Genomic DNA, 17242 nt, shown 5'->3' on the forward strand with positions numbered 1-17242 from the left:
TTTAATACAGCCAGACACCAGCCATCCCTCGGCTAGGAACAAAGAATGTAGCTCACAGTTAATGACCAGGGACCATGCCCTGGGAAGCAAGAACTCTGAAAAAGCTTGCGGGGTCCTGGTGGAGCCCCCTGGAGCTCCTTTAGCTGCGAGGGCACCTGCACCCTGGCGGGCTGAACGGGAATGTCGAGGAGCAGGGAGATGGCATTAGTGGGACCAGCACTGGATGTTGTGTCCCGTTCTGGTGTCCAGAACTGTTGGCAAATTGGAAAGGGGTCTGAAAAGAGTGACAGCGACTCAAGGTCTGGAAAACCTGCCTTCTGGAGAGAGACTCCAGGAGCTCAGTCTGGCTAGGTGAAAGCGTCCTGGTCTACAAGTACCTACATGAGGAGAGGTTTCTGAGGGCTTTGTAGTCTCCCAGGCAAAGGCAGAGCTAGACAACTTCAGCCTGGAAATCAGGTGTGGAGTGAGCACGGAGCAGTTCCCCCAGGGATGGGGCAGTTTTCCCATTGCTGGGATTTGGAGAGGCTCTTTCTAAAAGCCTGACTCTGGCTCAGCCATTAGGTACCCACTGAACACAAGAGTCACTTTCTGTACAGGAGCTAATGGTCCCTTCAGGCCTTGAAATCTATGAAGAAGACTGGGGCCTGGGACCCCCAGCTTTGCCTGTGCCTGCTGGATTCCAGGACTCCCTGCAGCCTCTGCGAGAGGATCTGGACACTGAGGTGCTGACAGTAACCTCCTTGTGTTCTCTTGCAGCAATGGGAGTGAAGTGCCCTGTCAACCTGCAGTTCACGCTGGGCCAGCTGCTGTCCTACCCGTTACTGGAGCACAGCGACACCATCCTCAAGGTGAGCGAAGCCCATGCTGCCCTGGGGATGGACGGGGGCTCAGCGGTGGCCAAACGGCTATGGAGGGGGAGGATGCTGGCACCCATCACTGCGGGACTAGATCCATGGGCAGGCTCAGTGTGCAGTGTGACTCTTGATGTTGGGAGGTCAGGAGCAGAGACAGCCTGCGTTCGACATGGGCAGGCTGGGCTCCTGAAGGGGCGCCCCAGCCCAGAAGCTGAGTGGCTGAAAGCTTGGAGTTGAGGGGATGGGTCAAAGCGCAAGTTTCCCCTGTATAGTCATAAGAGCGGCTGTACTGGGTCAGACCAAAGGTCCATCTAGCCCGGTATCCTGTCTACCAACAGTGACCAATGCCAGGTGCCCCAGAGGGAGTGAACCTAACGGGCAATGATCAAGTGATCTCTCTCCTGCCATCCATCTCCATCCTCTGACAAACAGACGCTAGGGACACCATTCCTTACCCATCCTGGCTAATAGCCATTAATGGACTTACCCACCATGAATTTATCCAATTCTCTTTTAAACCCTGTTTTAGTCCTAGCCTTCACAACCTCCTCAGGTAAGGAGTTCCACAGGTTGACTGTGCGCTGTGTGAAGAAGAACTTCCTTTTATTTGTTTTAAACCTGCTGCCCATTAATTTCATTTGGTGGCCCCTAGTTCTTATATTATGGGAACAAGTAAATAACTTTTCCTTATTCACTTTCTTCACACCACTCATGATTTTACATACCTCTATCATATCCCCCCGTAGTCTCCTCTTTTCCAAACTGAAAAGTCCTAGCCTCTTTAATCTCTCCTCATATGGGACCCTCTCCAAACCCCTAATCATTTTAGTTGCCCTTCTCTGAACCTTTTCTAGTGCCAGTATATCTTTTTGAGATGAGGAGACACATCTGTACGCAGTATTCATGATGTGGGGTGTACCATAGATTTATATAAGGGCAATAAGATATTCTCCGCCTTATTCTTTATCCCTTTTTCAATGATTCCTAACATCCTGTTTTCTTTTTTGACCGCCGCTGCACACTGCATGGACGTCTTCAGAGAACTGTCCACGATGACTCCAAGACCTTTTTCTACATTAGTTGTAGCTAAATTAGCCTCCATCATATTGTATGTATAGTTGGAGTTATTTTTTCCGATGTGCATTACTTTACATTTCTCCACATTCAATTTCATTTGCCATTTTGTTGCCCAGTAACTTAGTTTTGTGAGTTCTTTTTGAAGTTCTTCACAGTCTGCTTTGGTCTTAACTATCTTGAGCAGTTTAGTATCATCTGCAAACTTTGCTGCCTCAAACTTTGCCTTTATCCTCACACACAATTATTTCAAATTTGATGACAATATATATCTCCAGATCAGTGGCACCGCTATGGGCACCCGCATGGCCCCACAATATGCCAACATTTTTATGGCTGACCTGGAACAACGCTTCCTCAGCTCTCATCCACTCACGCCCCTTCTCTACCTACGCTACATTGATGACATCTTCATCATCTGGACCCATGGGAAGGAGACTCTGGAAAAATTCCACCACGATTTCAACAGCTTCCACCCCACCATCAACCTCAGCCTGGACCAATCTACACGGGAGGTCCACTTTCTTGACACCACGGTGCAAATAAGTGATGGTCACATTAACACCACCCTATATCGAAAACCTACCGACCACTATGCCTACCTTCATGCCTCCAGCTTCCATCCCGGGCACATCACACGATCCATTGTCTACAGCTCTCCTCCCTTGGTTTCACACCTCAACTGCTAGAACAGGGCCTCATCCTCCCTGATTGAACTAACCTCGTTATCTCTAGCCTGCTTCTTGCTTGCATATATATGCCTGCCCCTGGAAATTTCCGCTACATGCATCCGACGAAGTGGGTATTCACCCACGAAAGCTCATGCTCCAAAACGTCTGTTAGTCTATAAGGTGCCACAGGATTCTTTACTGCTTTTACAGATCCAGACTAACATGGCTACCCTCTGATATTTGCCACCTCACCGTTTACCCTTTTCTCCAGATCATTTATGAATAAGCTGAATAGGATTGGTCCTAGGACTGACCCTTGGGGAACACCACTAGTTACCCCTCTGCATTCTGAGAATTCACCATTTATTCCTACCCTTTGTTCCCTGTCTTTTAACTAGTTTTCAGTCCTGACAGGGGGCAGGACCTCCTGTGACCCTAGTGTACACAGCTGGCTAAGAGGCTCTGAACCTGCAGGGAGTCTTGTTTTTGGGCAGGGGGTGGGTCTGAAGGGGAATGAAGGCAGTTGTAAAAATTATATATAAAAACAAATGGAAGAAAGGGGAAGTTGCTATTAGTGAATATAAATCTGAAGCTAGAAATTGTAGAAAATCAATAAGGAAAACCAAGGGGAATAAGGAGAAATCTATGGCCAGCAGATGAGTTTTAAAGTATATTAGGAACAAAAAATATCCAAACAATGATATTTGTCCATTACTAGATGGAAATGGTAGAATTATCAATAATAATAGGCAGACATGTTAAATAAATGTTCTATATTTGAAAAAAAACCAGTCATCATGTCCTATCATGATAGTAACACTCTTTTCATTTTGCTAGTATCTCAAGAGGATTTTAAGCTAACTGCAGTGACTCCATAGTGTCGGTTCCAACCTCAGGGCGAGTGTTAGGAACCAGAGAACAAACAACTTATCAAGTATGAACTCCACAGGCACTATAACAGCCTTGACACGGAGTCACAGACGGGCCCCTGGGTCTGGCCACCCCAGTCCCTTTGTGATAGATGGTCCTTTACACCAAAGGTCACAGCAATATTCAGGTTGCTCCTACTCCCAAAGAACCAGTCACTTGCCTCAGGTCAGTTGTACTTTAGATCGCTCACCAAAGATAATGCCTGTAGCCGATCCTATAATAAACTAGCTCACGGTTGGACAAACCTGAGCCTGAGAAGGCGCCAACATTGCCAAAGAGCCACAGTAATATATCAGTAGCCCCCCGTCAGCCCTCCCCAGCTCCTGGTGTCTCCCACCTGCCAGCAGCACCTAAACCTCCACCCCTGCGCCTCCCACCCGCTGCAATCAGCTGTTTTGTGGTGTACAGGGGGCTCGGGGGGGAGGGGGAGGAGCAAGGGCAGGGCAGACTGAGGGGAAGGGGCAGGGGCCTTGGGGGAAGGAGTGGAGTGGGGCTGGGGCCTGGGGCAGAACCAGGGATTGAGCAGGGAGCACCCCCTGGCACACTGGAAAGTTGACGCCTATAGCTCCAGCCTCGGAGCCGGTGCCTAGACAAAGAGCCGCGTATCAACCTTTGAAGAGCCACATGTGGCTCTGGAGCCAGAGGTTGGCCACCCCTGGCCTAGCTAAAGATAATATTCAATAGGAAAAGGAAACAAGAGAGTTATTTACAAGGTTAAAGCAGGTAACCATACATATGCAAAGGAGTGACAATCTTAAGTTTCAACAAATAATAGAAGCTTCTATAAGCAAGTTCTATATGTCCTTTAGGGCAGGCTGAGCGGTTTGGCTTATGCTTAGTAATCCTGGCTCCTCGGAGTCCAAGCAGCCATGAGATACAGTGCCTCCTTGTTATGGGTTTGTATCCCTTCCCCCGCCCTGCTGTTTCCAGCTGAAAAGTCAGCTCATGGGAGGAATTCACTTGCAAGTCTCCCCTTCATGCAGGAGGGAGGAAAGCAAATCAACAAACTCTTTTGTCCTCTTTGATGTTCCCCAGTAGTTCCTCTGGTGTTCGTGAGCCTTCCTTCTGGGGCAGGCCAGCACACCTTCTGGTGGAGGCCAGCACACCTTCTGGTGGAGGACAGGACTCTTTGCTGCTTTTACAGATCCAGACTAACACGGCTACCCCTCTGATACAATTCAGGGTTGCGAACTATAGCGCAACCTCGTCCAGACCGAGCCTCCAATCAATAGGGCATAGATTTATTACGAATTGGGGAAACTTTTGGGAAAGGGGGAGCCTGTACAGGAAGGATGGGCTCCACCTAAACCAAAATGGAACCAGATTACTGGCATGTCAAATTGACAAGGTCGTAGAGCAGTTTTTAAACTAAGGGCTGGAAGAAAGCCGATAGGTGCAGAGGAGCACGTGGTTCAGACAGTGATAATGGGACACAGTAATACCAGGGTACAAAATATATCAGAGGGACAGAACAGGTCGTGCTCAAGGAGGAGTGGCACTATATGTGAAAGAAAGCGTAGAATCAAATGAAGTAAAAATCTTAAATCAACCAAACTGTACCATAGAATCTCGGTGGACAGTAATTCCATGCTCTAATAATAAGAATAATGCAATAGGGATCTATTACCGACCACCTGGCCAGGATGGTGATAGTGACTGTGAAATGCTCAGGGAGATTAGAGAGGCTATTAAAATAAAAAAACTCCATAATAATAATGGGGGATTTCAACTATCCTCATATTGACTGGGTACATGTCCCCCCTCTGGACGGGATGGGGATGGAGAGATAAAGTTTCTTGACACTTTAAACAACTGCTTCTTGGAGCAGCTAGTCCTGGAACCCACCAGAGGAGAGGGAATTCTTGATTTAGTCCTAAGTGGAGCACAGGATCTGGTCCAAGAGGTGAATATAGCTGGACTGATTGGTAATAGTGACCATAGTATATTTAAATTTAACATTCCTATGGTGGGTAAAACACCAAAGCAGCCCAACGTAGCATTTAATTTCAGAAAGGGGACTACATAAATATTAGGACGTTAATTAAAGAGAAATTAAAAGGTTTCCATGCAAGCTGCATGGAAACTTTTTAAAGGCACTGTGACGATGCGGTTCTGGCGGAACCCAACTGAGAGTGCCAATTCAGGACCAATTGCTTAAACAGGGCAGTCACAGCCCTAGGCTGGGGTTTTTCCACCTCTAAGACAAACCAAACCAGCCAGACAAAAAGGACTTCGGTTTCACCCCTCTGGCTAACCACAAGTCACACAAGCAATTTCCTTAGACACTCCAGTCTTCCAGTATCACCACCAGTGCCACTGTCCTGGGGATGAATGGTTATGAAAACCAACACCCCAGTAAAAGAACAAGGTTCTCTCGATCCCAAAGGAACAAGCCCCAGACCCAGGTCAATATACACATCAGATCTTACCCACAAATCATGCTGTTGCCAATCCTTTAGAATCTAAAATCTAAAGGTTTATTCATAAAGGGAAAAAGATAGAGATGAGAGCTATAATTGGTTAAATGGAATCAATTACATACAGTAATGGCAAAGTTCTTAGTTCAGACTTGTAGCAGTGATGGAGTAAACTGCAGGTTCAAATCAAGTCTCTGGAGAACTTCCCCCGCTGGGATGGGTCATCAGTCCCTTGTGTAGAGCTTCAGCTTGCAGCAAAGTCCCTCCAGAGGTAGGAAGCAGGATTGAAGACCAGATGGAGATGAGGCATCAGCCTTATATAGGCACTTCCAGGTGTAAGAACACTTCTTTGTTCTTACTGTGGAAAATTACAGCAAAATGGAGTTTGGAGTCACATGGGCAAATCCCTGCACACCCTGCTGAGTTACAAGGCATATCTGCCTCCTCTCAATGGGTCAATTGTGTAGCTCATGGTCCTTAATGGGCCATCAAGCAGGCTAAGCAGAGCTAACACCAACTTGTCTGGGGTGTTTCCCAGACTTGCAGCACCAATTTGGAATACAGACAGAATACAGCCAATACTTATAACTTCAACTACAAAATGATACAGACATACAGACAGCATAATCATAAGCAGTAACCCAGAACCTGGTATTAGACACCTTATATGACCCCCTTTGCATAAGAATTGGTGCCACTACAGGATCTTGGTTGCAAACCATGTTCTATATGGTCCCAGTTTATATCAATAACATCAAACCCCCAATGCAAAATTGATGCAGGAAGGGATGAGACAGACATCCCTGACTGCATCCCAAGAGCCCCTCATCCTTGGGTCTGTCTCACTACAGCCAGTGTTGGGCTAGAGGCCATACCAGTGTATAACAGAAATGGTTTATCAAAGTCATGTTCAATAACTTGATTGAATCTCTTTACAAACTCAAGGTATAACTTGGTTAACTTTTGCAGCATGGTTCCTGTATATTTCATGTGATCCTGCCAAGAGCTAAAGAAAACAGCTACTTTATCTGTACACGCTCTGGCAAATGTTTGGAACCCAATTAACATCAAACCAATAGAGATATTAATGTTGTTCGTAGTACAGGAATCTTGGCGTTTAGCCATAAAAGCAATATGATATTGTGCTTTAGTTTCCCTTTTCATACAGCACATTAGATCTGGGATGTCTTTTCCCCTGTGAAAAGTTCCAATACTGTTTATAGGCATCAACTGTGAAACATTAGTGTAGCAATGCCTTTTAACATAAAGTGTATTCTCATGTGTTCCTTTTAACATGTTTAAGGGATTTCCCAAAGGATTGGGCACATTGTACATCCTTACAGCTTTTAGTAATTGCAACACATTAGTTACAAAAATTGCAATTAGCAATAACAACAAATTCATTGCAAGTGTCCATTTACAATCATATTTGTCATGCCACACCTTTGGCTCAATGCCATTGGGGTTTGAGCATTTTAGGGTTAACCTGTTGCTCCCCTTTGCAAAATTGAGTTTTCTCTCTTCTCCTTGTCCTGCAGGATCAAACCCTGATTTCTCCTGCTTAACCAAATTCACAGGCTGATGGGGTGGGCTCCCTGTGCTAATAGCAATTAGAAAGCAGCAAAGAATCCTGTGGCACCTTATAGACTAACAGACGTTTTGGAGCATGAACTTTCATGGGTGAATACCCACTTCCTCAGATGCATGTAGTGGAAATTTCCAGGGGCAGGTATATATATGCTAGCAAGCAAGCTAGAGATAACGAGGTCAGTTCAATCAGGGAGGATGAGGCCCTGTTCTAGCAGTTGAGGTGTGAAAACCAAGAGAGGAGAAACTGGTTCTGTAGTTGGCAAGCCATTCACAGTCTTTGTTCAATCCTGAGCTGATGGTGTCAAATTTGCAGATGAACTGAAGCTCAGCAGTTTCTTTTTGAAGTCTGGTCCTGAAGTTTTTTTGCTGCAGGATGGCCACCTTAAGGTCTGCTATAGTGTGGCCAGGAAGGTTGAAGTGTTCTCCTACAGGTTTTTGTATATTGCCATTCCTAATATCTGATTTGTGTCCATTTATCCTTTTCCGTAGAGACTGTCCAGTTTGGCCGATGTACATAGCAGAGGGGCATTGCTGGCATACAATGGCATATATTACATTGGTGGATGTGCAGGTGAATGAACTGGTGATGGTGTGGCTGATCTGGTTAGGTCCTGTGATGGTGTCGCTGGTGTATATATGTGGGCAGAGTTGGCATCGAGGTTTGTTGCATGGATTGGTTCCTGAGATAGAGTTATTATGGTGCGGTGTGCAATTAGAAAGTCTTTTTTCTCCCTGCCAGCCAGGTAATTTGCATCAACACAGACACTAGCTTTTAGATTTTCAGCTGCTACCCATTTTAATGCTGGACTCTGTTTTACAGAGATACCACACAAATTTAAATAGTTGGAGGGTGAGAGTCTGCTTGCTTTTCCCTGCATCCTTAAGCATTTAGCCATAAAACCGTTTAGCTCTGAAACACCAGCAACCAAATCTGTCCTTAGATCCTGAAGCACAGACTGCTCACTCACAGAATTAGCATGGAGACATTCCTTTCCCAACACCATTGTCTTCCCAACAAGCTGGCCACACACAGCCATTTGATTATAGGGCTGCTCAACTTTCTTAACAGCTTCTACTCTATCTGAGGGTATGGCTACACTTGAAATTTCGGCAGTGCTTTGACGTGTGAGTGTGGTTGGAGCTCCAGTGCTGGGAGAGAGCTCTCCCAGCACTGCACATACTCCACATCCTCTACGGGTGTAGCTTGCAGCGCGGGGAGCCGCGCTCCCAGCGCTGCGGCGCTGATTACACGGAGGCTTTACAGCGCTGTATCTTGCAGCGCTCGGGGGGTGTTTTTTCACACCCCTGAGGGCGAAAGTTGCAGCGCTGTAAAGCGCCAGTGTGGCCATGGCCTGAGACCTTTTTAAAGCTACCCCCACTTTATCTTTCAAAAGGAAGGTCAGTGGATCCATTCACAACAGAAAATTTCTGGCTGTTAGGAACTGAAACTTCCTTGATTAAGTATCAGAGTGGTAGCTGTGTTAGTCTGGATCTGTAAAAGCAGCAAAGAATCCTGTGGCACCTTATAGACTAACAGACGTTTTGGAGCATGAGCTTTCGTGGGTGAATACCCACTTCTTCACATGCATGTGGTGGAAATATCCAGGGGCAGGTATATATATGCTAGCAAGCAAGCTAGAGATAACGAGGTCAGTTCAATCAGGGAGGATGAGGCCCTGTTCTAGCAGTTGAGGTGTGAAAACCAAGAGAGGAGAAACTGGTTCTGTAGTTGGCAAGCCATTCACAGTCTTTGTTCAATCCTGAGCTGATGGTGTCAAATTTGCAGATGAACTGAAGCTCAGCAGTTTCTCTTTGAAGTCTGATCCTGAAGTTTTTTTGCTGCAGGATGGCCACCTTAAGGTCTGCTATAGTGTGGCCAGGGAGGTTGAAGTGCTCTCCTACAGGTTTTTGTATATTGCCATTCCTAATGTCTGATTTGTGTCCATTTATCCTTTTCCGTAGAGACTGTCCAGTTTGACCGATGTACATAGCAGAGGGGCATTGCTGGCATATATTACATTGGTGGATGTGCAGGTGAATGAACCAGTGATGGTGTGGCTGATCTGGTTAGGTCCTGTGATGGTGTCGCTGGTGTAGATATGTGGGCAGAGTTGGCATCGAGGTTTGTTGCATGGATTGGTTCCTGAGCTAGAGTTATTATGGTGCGGTGTGCAGTTACTGGTGAGAATATGTTTCAGGTTGGCAGGTTGCCTGTAGGCGAGGACTGGCCTGCCACCCAAGGCCTGTGAAAGTGTGGGATCATCGTCCAGAATGGGTTGTAGATCCTTGATGATGCGTTGGAGGAGTTTTAGCTGGGGGCTGTATGTGAGGGCCAGTGGAGTCCTGTTGGTTTCTTTCTTGGGTTTGTCTTGCAGTAGGAGGCTTCTGGGTACACGTCTGGCTCTGTCGATCTGTTTCCTTATTTCCTTGTGCGGGTATTGTAGTTTTGAGAATGCTTGGTGGAGATTTTGTAGGTGTTGGTCTCTGTCTGAGGGGTTAGAGCAGATGCGGTTGTACCTCAGTGCTTGGCTGTAGACAATGGATCGTGTGATGTGTCCGGGATGGAAGCTGGAGGCATGAAGGTAGGCATAGCGGTCGGTAGGTTTTCGATATAGGGTGGTGTTAATGTGACCATCACTTATTTGCACCGTGGTGTCAAGAAAGTGGACCTCCCGTGTAGATTGGTCCAGGCTGAGGTTGATGGTGGGGTGGAAGCTGTTGAAATCATGGTGGAATTTTTCCAGAGTCTCCTTCCCATGGGTCCAGATCATGAAGATGTCATCAATGTAGCATAGGTAGAGAAGGGGCGTGAGTGGACGAGAGCTGAGGAAGCGTTGTTCCAGGTCGGCCATAAAGATATTGGCATATTGTGGGGCCATGCGGGTGCCCATAGCAGTGCCACTGATCTGGAGATATATATTGTCATCAAATTTGAAATAGTTGTGTGTAAGTAAAAAGGCACAGAGCTCAGCAGCCAGTTGTGCTGTGGCATCATCAGGGATAGTGTTCCTGACAGCTTGTATTCCATCTGTGTGTGGGATGTTTGTGTAGAGAGCCTCTACATCCATGGTGGCTAGGATGGTGTTTTCTGGGAGGTGACCAATGCATTGTAGTTTCCTCAGGAAATCAGTGGTGTCACGGAGATAGCTGAGAGTGCTGGTGGCATAGGGTCTGAGTAGAGAGTCCATATATCCGGACAGTCCTTCAGTGAGAGTGCCAATGCCCGAGATGATGGGGCGTCCAGGATTTCCGGGTTTGTGGATCTTGGGTAGTAGATAGAATAACCCTGGTCGGGGCTCTAGGGGTATGTTGATTTCTTCTGGTGTTAGTGTAGGGAGTGTCCTGAGTAGATGCTGTAGTTTCTTAGTGTATTCCTCAGTGGGATCTGAGGGAAGTGGCCTGTAGAATTTGGTATTGGAGAGTTGTCTGGCGGCCTCCTTTTGGTAGTCAGACCTGTTCATGATGACAACGGCACCTCCTTTATCAGCCTCTTCGATGATAATGTCAGGGTGGTTTCTGAGGCTGTGGATGGCATTGCGTTCTGCATGACTTAGGTTGTGAGGCAAGCGATGTTGTTGTTCCACAATTTCTGCCTGTGCACGCCGGCAGAAGCATTCAATGTATAGGTCCAGACTGTCATTTCGACCCTCAGGAGGAGTCCATGTGGAGTTCTTCTTCTTGTGCTGTTGGTGGGAGGGCACCTGTGTATCAGTGCACTGTTCAGTGTTGTCCTGGAAGTGTTCTTTGAGTCGGAGACGGCGAAAGTAGGCTTCCAGATCGCCACAGAACTGTATCATGTTGGTGGGGGTGGCAGGGCAGAAAGAGAGTCCCCGAGATAGGACAGACTTGTCTTCTGGGCTGAGTGTGTAGTTGGATAGATTGACGATATTGCTGGGTGGGTTAGGGGTACCACGGTTGTGGCCCCATGTGGCAGGTAGGAGTTTAGACAGCTTACAGTCTTTTTTCCTTTGTAGAGAGGTGAAGTGAGTAATGTAGATCTCCTGTCTTATTCTAGTGAAGTCCGTTTGTATAGAAATTTGGTTATTAATGAGAGTCTCCAGGTTGGAGAGCTCTTTTTTGATGTTTTCCTGTTTGCTGTATAGGATGCTGATCAGGTGGTTCCTCAGTTTTTTTGATAGAATATGGCATAATCTCTCACTGTGGTCTGTGTAGTATGTAGATAGCAGTGGATTTTTTACCTTTAGTCCATTTGGTATGATGTCCATCCGTTTGCATTTGGAAAGGAAGATGATATCTGTCTGTATTTGTGCAAGTTTCTTCATGAGGTTGATGGATTTCCACTCCATACGGCTAAATGCAGTGCCTTGCATGGTGTCAAGTATCAGAGGGGTAGCCGTGTTAGTCTGGATCTGTAAAAGCAGCAAAGAATCCTGTGGCACCTTATAGACTAACAGACGTTTTGGAGCATGAGCTTTCATGGGTGAATACCCACAAACCTCGATGCCAACTCTGCCCACATATCTACATCAGCGACACCATCACAGGACCTAACCAGATCAGCCACACCATCACTGGTTCATTCACCTGCACATCCACCAATGTAATATACGCCATCATATGCCAGCAATGCCCCTCTGCTATGTACATCGGCCAAACTGGACAGTCTCTACGGAAAAGGATAAATGGACACAAATCAGACATTAGGAATGGCAATATACAAAAACCTGTAGGAGAGCACTTCAACCTCCCTGGCCACACTATAGCAGACCTTAAGGTGGCCATCCTGCAGCAAAAAAACTTCAGGACCAGACTTCAAAGAGAAACTGCTGAGCTTCAGTTCATCTGCAAATTTGACACCATCAGCTCAGGATTGAACAAAGACTGTGAATGGCTTGCCAACTACAGAACCAGTTTCTCCTCTCTTGGTTTTCACACCTCAACTGCTAGAACAGGGCCTCATCCTCCCTGATTGAACTGACCTCGTTATCTCTAGCTTGCTTGCTAGCATATATATACCTGCCCCTGGATATTTCCACCACATGCATGTGAAGAAGTGGGTATTCACCCACGAAAGCTCATGCTCCAAAACGTCTGTTAGTCTATAAGGTGCCACAGGATTCTTTGCTGCTTTTCCTTGATTAAATCACTTTCACACCCTTCAGTTGTACCAAACTGCTTGCACAGATTACCCTGAGGATTCCTTTCCCCAGGAGCTTTTCTAAGCAACAATTTGCCCCTTACAGACATTCTGCTCTTACCTTCTTCACCTAGGGCTTGCTCTAAAGGAACACTTTCCTGATTCACAACAGACTCTTTCTGGGTCTTACTTACATCCATGATCACCTTTGGCCAATCCGGCAGATTTCTACCCACTTTCCTTTCAGGCAAACTTATAGACTTACTAGATAAAAGTTTAGAGGTTCTCTCCTTCCCTCTGCAACTTTCCTCATAGTCACTGGCCACCTGCACGTTGTCAGGCTCAACACCCACAAGTTTAGCAATCTTTTCCTCCTTTTTACAAGGTGTTAAACTGTCAGTAGGTAACACAATTAAATCACTTTCATGCTCTCCTTGTGCCCTGGCTAGGATATTACCCTGATCAGACAGAGCTGCTACACCCTTTTCCAGCCTCACATTATCAACCAGCAAACTACAAGCACCAGAATTGTCAGGTCTCTGGGACTTTGCTAAGACACTAACTGGATGCAACCTAGTTACAGGGCCATTCTCCCCCGCAGACACAAACTTAGGACCATTCCCTTCCTGGACTTTAGCTGTATTTACAACCAGCTCTGAGACAACTGAATCACCCTCAACCATCACAGGCTGAAAGGCACCTTCTGTCTGCTCCACAGACTCAGAAGAGCCGGAGACACATTCTCCTTCACCAGACACACAGCTTGGGATTTCCTTTCCCTTGTCCCAGCACACAGGGCTGTTCACAGACAACTGCTTGGAGACTGAGGTAGCTTCCTCCATAGGCAAGTCAATACCCCGACAGACACAGGCACATTTCCTTCACTGTCACATTTCTCCACACAGGAAACAGGTAAGGGATAGAGACACTCATTTTCCACTATTTCTGCCTTCCCAAACTGCTGACCAGATAAAGCCATCACCTCACAAGGCTGCCTAGGCTCCTCCAAACTTTCCCTACCAGGCACATTGCCACCTTCAACAGATAAGCTGCTGCTTTTTTCACTACACTGAGCTACTTCCAGCAAACCACAGTTACCCATTTCAGGTTTACTTTTACAAGCTGTACTAGCCACCAATCCATTACCCATCACAAATCTACCCTTTCCTTCCTCAGTTAGGGCTTCCACCTGACCATTTACTTGAATCTGCTCCTGAGAAACATTTTCCTCCCCAGTGAGATCTTTTTGCTCTTGATCTAATTCCAGATTCACTTCTGAGACATCAGACAGACATTCAGACACTCCATTCACAGACACTCTGCTTTCTTGCACAGACAAACAGCTATTACCCACCAGGTTAGACTCCCCCTCTCCCCGGCCATAGCAGAACTGGTTACACACAGAAAACTGCCCAGAGTAATACCACAGATCAACATAGTTATAAACTGGATTGTCAAGAGGATACAGTTTTTACTGTTCTTTCCTTGCTTTTTTGACTTGGAGCCGAAGTCTGGCAGTTTCTTGTTGCATCTTGTGAGTCTCCTGTTGCCTTTGTCGGGCTTTCTCCTCAGCAGCCATCAGCTCTTTCTTTCTCTCAGCAGCCTCTTTCTCCAGCTGGGCCAAGGCTTGCTTCTCTTTCATTCGAATTTCTGCCAGTTTTTGCTTATATTCAGACTGCAGGCTGTCCATCAGGGCTTGCAATTTCATTCCTTTTGCTGATGCTTTCTGGCTCATGGTCACTGATCTTTAACCAACCAAATTCTCAATCCCAATTTTAAATTTGGATAGTGTGGGGTTCTGACCCAAACCTTAAATGACCTGGTTCTGTGGATCCTAGCACGACTATGCCACTGTGACAATGCAGTTCTGGCGGGACCCAACTGAGAGTGCCAATTCAGAACCAATTGCTCAAACAGGGCAGTCACAGCCCTAGGCTGGGGTTTTTCCACCTCTAAGGCAAACGAAACCAGCCAGACAAAAAGGACTTCGGTTTCACCCCGCTGGCTAACCACAAGTCACACAAGCAATTTCCTTACACACTCCAGTCTTCCAGTATCACCACCAGTGCCACCCGTCCTGGGGATGAATGGTTATGAAAACCAACACCCCAGTAAAAGAAAAAGGTTCTCTCGATCCCAAAGGAACAAGCCCCAGACCCAGGTCAATATACACATCAGATCTTACCCACAAATCACGCTGTTGCCAATCCTTTAGAATCTAAAATATAAAGGTTTATTCATAAAAGGAAAAAGGTAGAGATGAGAGCTAGAATTGGTTAAATGGAATCAATTACATACAGTAATGGCAAAGTTCTTAATTTAGGCTTGTAGCAGTGATGGAGTAAACTGCAGGTTCAAATCAAGTCTCTGGAGAACATCCCCCGCTGGGATGGGTCATTCAGTCCCTTGTTCAGAGCTTCAGTTTGTAGCAAAGTCCCTCCAGATGTAGGAAACAGGATTGAAGACAAGATGAGGCATCAGCCTTATATAGGCACTTCCAGGTATAAGAACACTTCTTTGTTCTTACTGTGGAAAATTACAGCAAAATGGAGTTTGAAGTCACATGGGAAAATCCCTGCACACCCTGCTGAGTTACAAGGCGTATCTGCCTCCTCTCAATGGGTCAGTTGTGTAGCTGATGGTCCTTAATGGACCATCAAGCAGGCTAAGCAGAGCTAACACCAACTTGTCTGGGGTGTTTCCCAGAATTGCAGCACCAGTTTGAAATACAGACAGTATACAGCCAATACTTATAACTTCAACTACATAATGATACAGACGTACAGACAGCATAATCATAAGCAGTAACACAGAACCTGGTCTTAGGCACCTTATATGACCCCCTTTACATCGGATTTGGTGCCACTACAGGACCTTGGTTGCAAACCATGTTCTATATGGTCCCAGTTTATATCACTAACGTCACAGGCACCATAAGAGAGTCTCAGCTTAAATGTATGCCCCAAATTAAAAAACATTGTAACAGAACCAAAAAATTGCCACCACGGCTAAACAACAAAGTAAAAGAAGCAGTGAGAGACAAGAAGGATTCTTTAAAAAGTGGAAGTTAAATCCTAGTGAGGAAAATAGAAAGGAGCATAAACTCTGGAAAATGAAGTGTAAAAATATAATTAGGAAGGCCAAAAAAGAATCTGAAGAACAGTTAGCCAAAGAGTCCAAAACTAATAGCAATTTTTTTTTAAGTACATCACAAGCAGGAAGCCTGCTAAACAACCAGTGGGGCCACTGGACGATCAAGATGCTAAAGGAGCACTCAAGGACTATAAAGCCATTGCAGAGAAACTAAATGGATTCTTTGCATTGGACTTCACAGCTGATGATGTGAGCGAGATTCCCAAACCTGAGCCATTCATTTTAGGTGACAAATCTGCGGAACTGTCCCAGATTGAAGTGTTATTAGAGGAGGTTTTGGAACACATTGATAAACTAAACAGTAATAAGTCACCATAACCGATGCTGTTCACCCAAGAGTCTGAAGGAACTCAAATGTGAAATTGCAGAACTACTAACTGTAGTAGGTAACCTATTGCTTAAATCAGCTTCTGTACCAGGTGACTGGAGGATAGCTAATGTGACACTAATTTTTAAAAAGGGCTCCAGAGGTGATCTGGCAATTTCAGGCGAGTAAGTCTGACTTTAGTACTGGGCAAACTGGTTGAAACTATAGTAAAGAACAGAATTGTCACACATAGGTTAACATGATTTGTTGGGGAAAATTCGACATGGTTTTTGTAAAGGGAAATCATGACTCACCAATCTACTAGAATTCTCTGAGGGGCTCAACAAGCATGTGGACAAGGGGGATCAAGTGTACTTAGATTTTCAGAAACGAAGTGCATCTGAGGAAGTAGGTATTAACCCACGAAAGCTCATGCTCCAAAACGTCTGTTAGTCTATAAGGTGCCACAGGACTCTTTGCTGCTTTTACAGATCCAGACTAACACGGCTACCCCTCTGATAATTAGATTTTCAGAAAGCCTTTGACAAGGTCCCTCACCAAAGGCTGTTACACAAAGTCAGCTGTCATGGGATAAGAGGGAAGGTCCTCTCATGGATTGGTAGCTGTTTAAAAGACAGGAAACAAAGGGTAGGAACAAATGGTCAGTTTTCAGAATGGAGAGAGGTAAATAGTGGTGTCCCCCAGGCATCTGTACTGGGACCGGTCCTATTCAACATATTCATAAATATGGTGTCTGTCTCTTCCTGGGCCCTTGCGCTTGACCAGAAGGATCAATGAGAACACCACGTGCACCCAGAGCCCTGTAGTTACTCCTGATCGGCTCAGGGTCAGACCTCACAGTATCGTTAGTGCCCACATGGATGAGTAGCATGGGGTAGTAGTCACAGGGCCAGATGATCCTCAGCAATCCCTCTGTCTCAGATACGGCCCCTGGCAGGCAACACCTTCCAGGATGCCACGTCAGGCCTGCAGACAAATGCATCTGTTCCCCTTAGAACAGAGTCTCTGACTACCGTCACCCTCCGTTTTCTCTTGGGGGTGGTGGCCACAATCCTTGCAGCCTTGGGGGTACATGGCTTCTCCTCTACTGCCTTTGGGGGCAATTCCTCATCGCTCATTGCCGCAGC

The 17242-nt window shown here is 46.1% G+C and overlaps 1 protein-coding gene across 1 annotated transcript in view; it reads left to right on the forward strand.

The window, feature by feature from the left end:
* DNHD1 (dynein heavy chain domain 1) overlaps positions 1-17242 on the forward strand; it is a 214348-nt gene that overhangs the window by 103023 nt on the left and 94083 nt on the right. Inside the window, 1 exon segment of the mRNA XM_050924629.1 lies at positions 757-848. Coding sequence (XP_050780586.1) covers positions 757-848 — 92 coding nt within the window.

Source organism: Gopherus flavomarginatus, chromosome 1 (assembly GCF_025201925.1).
Source record: "Gopherus flavomarginatus isolate rGopFla2 chromosome 1, rGopFla2.mat.asm, whole genome shotgun sequence".
Lineage (NCBI taxonomy): Eukaryota > Metazoa > Chordata > Testudines > Testudinidae > Gopherus > Gopherus flavomarginatus.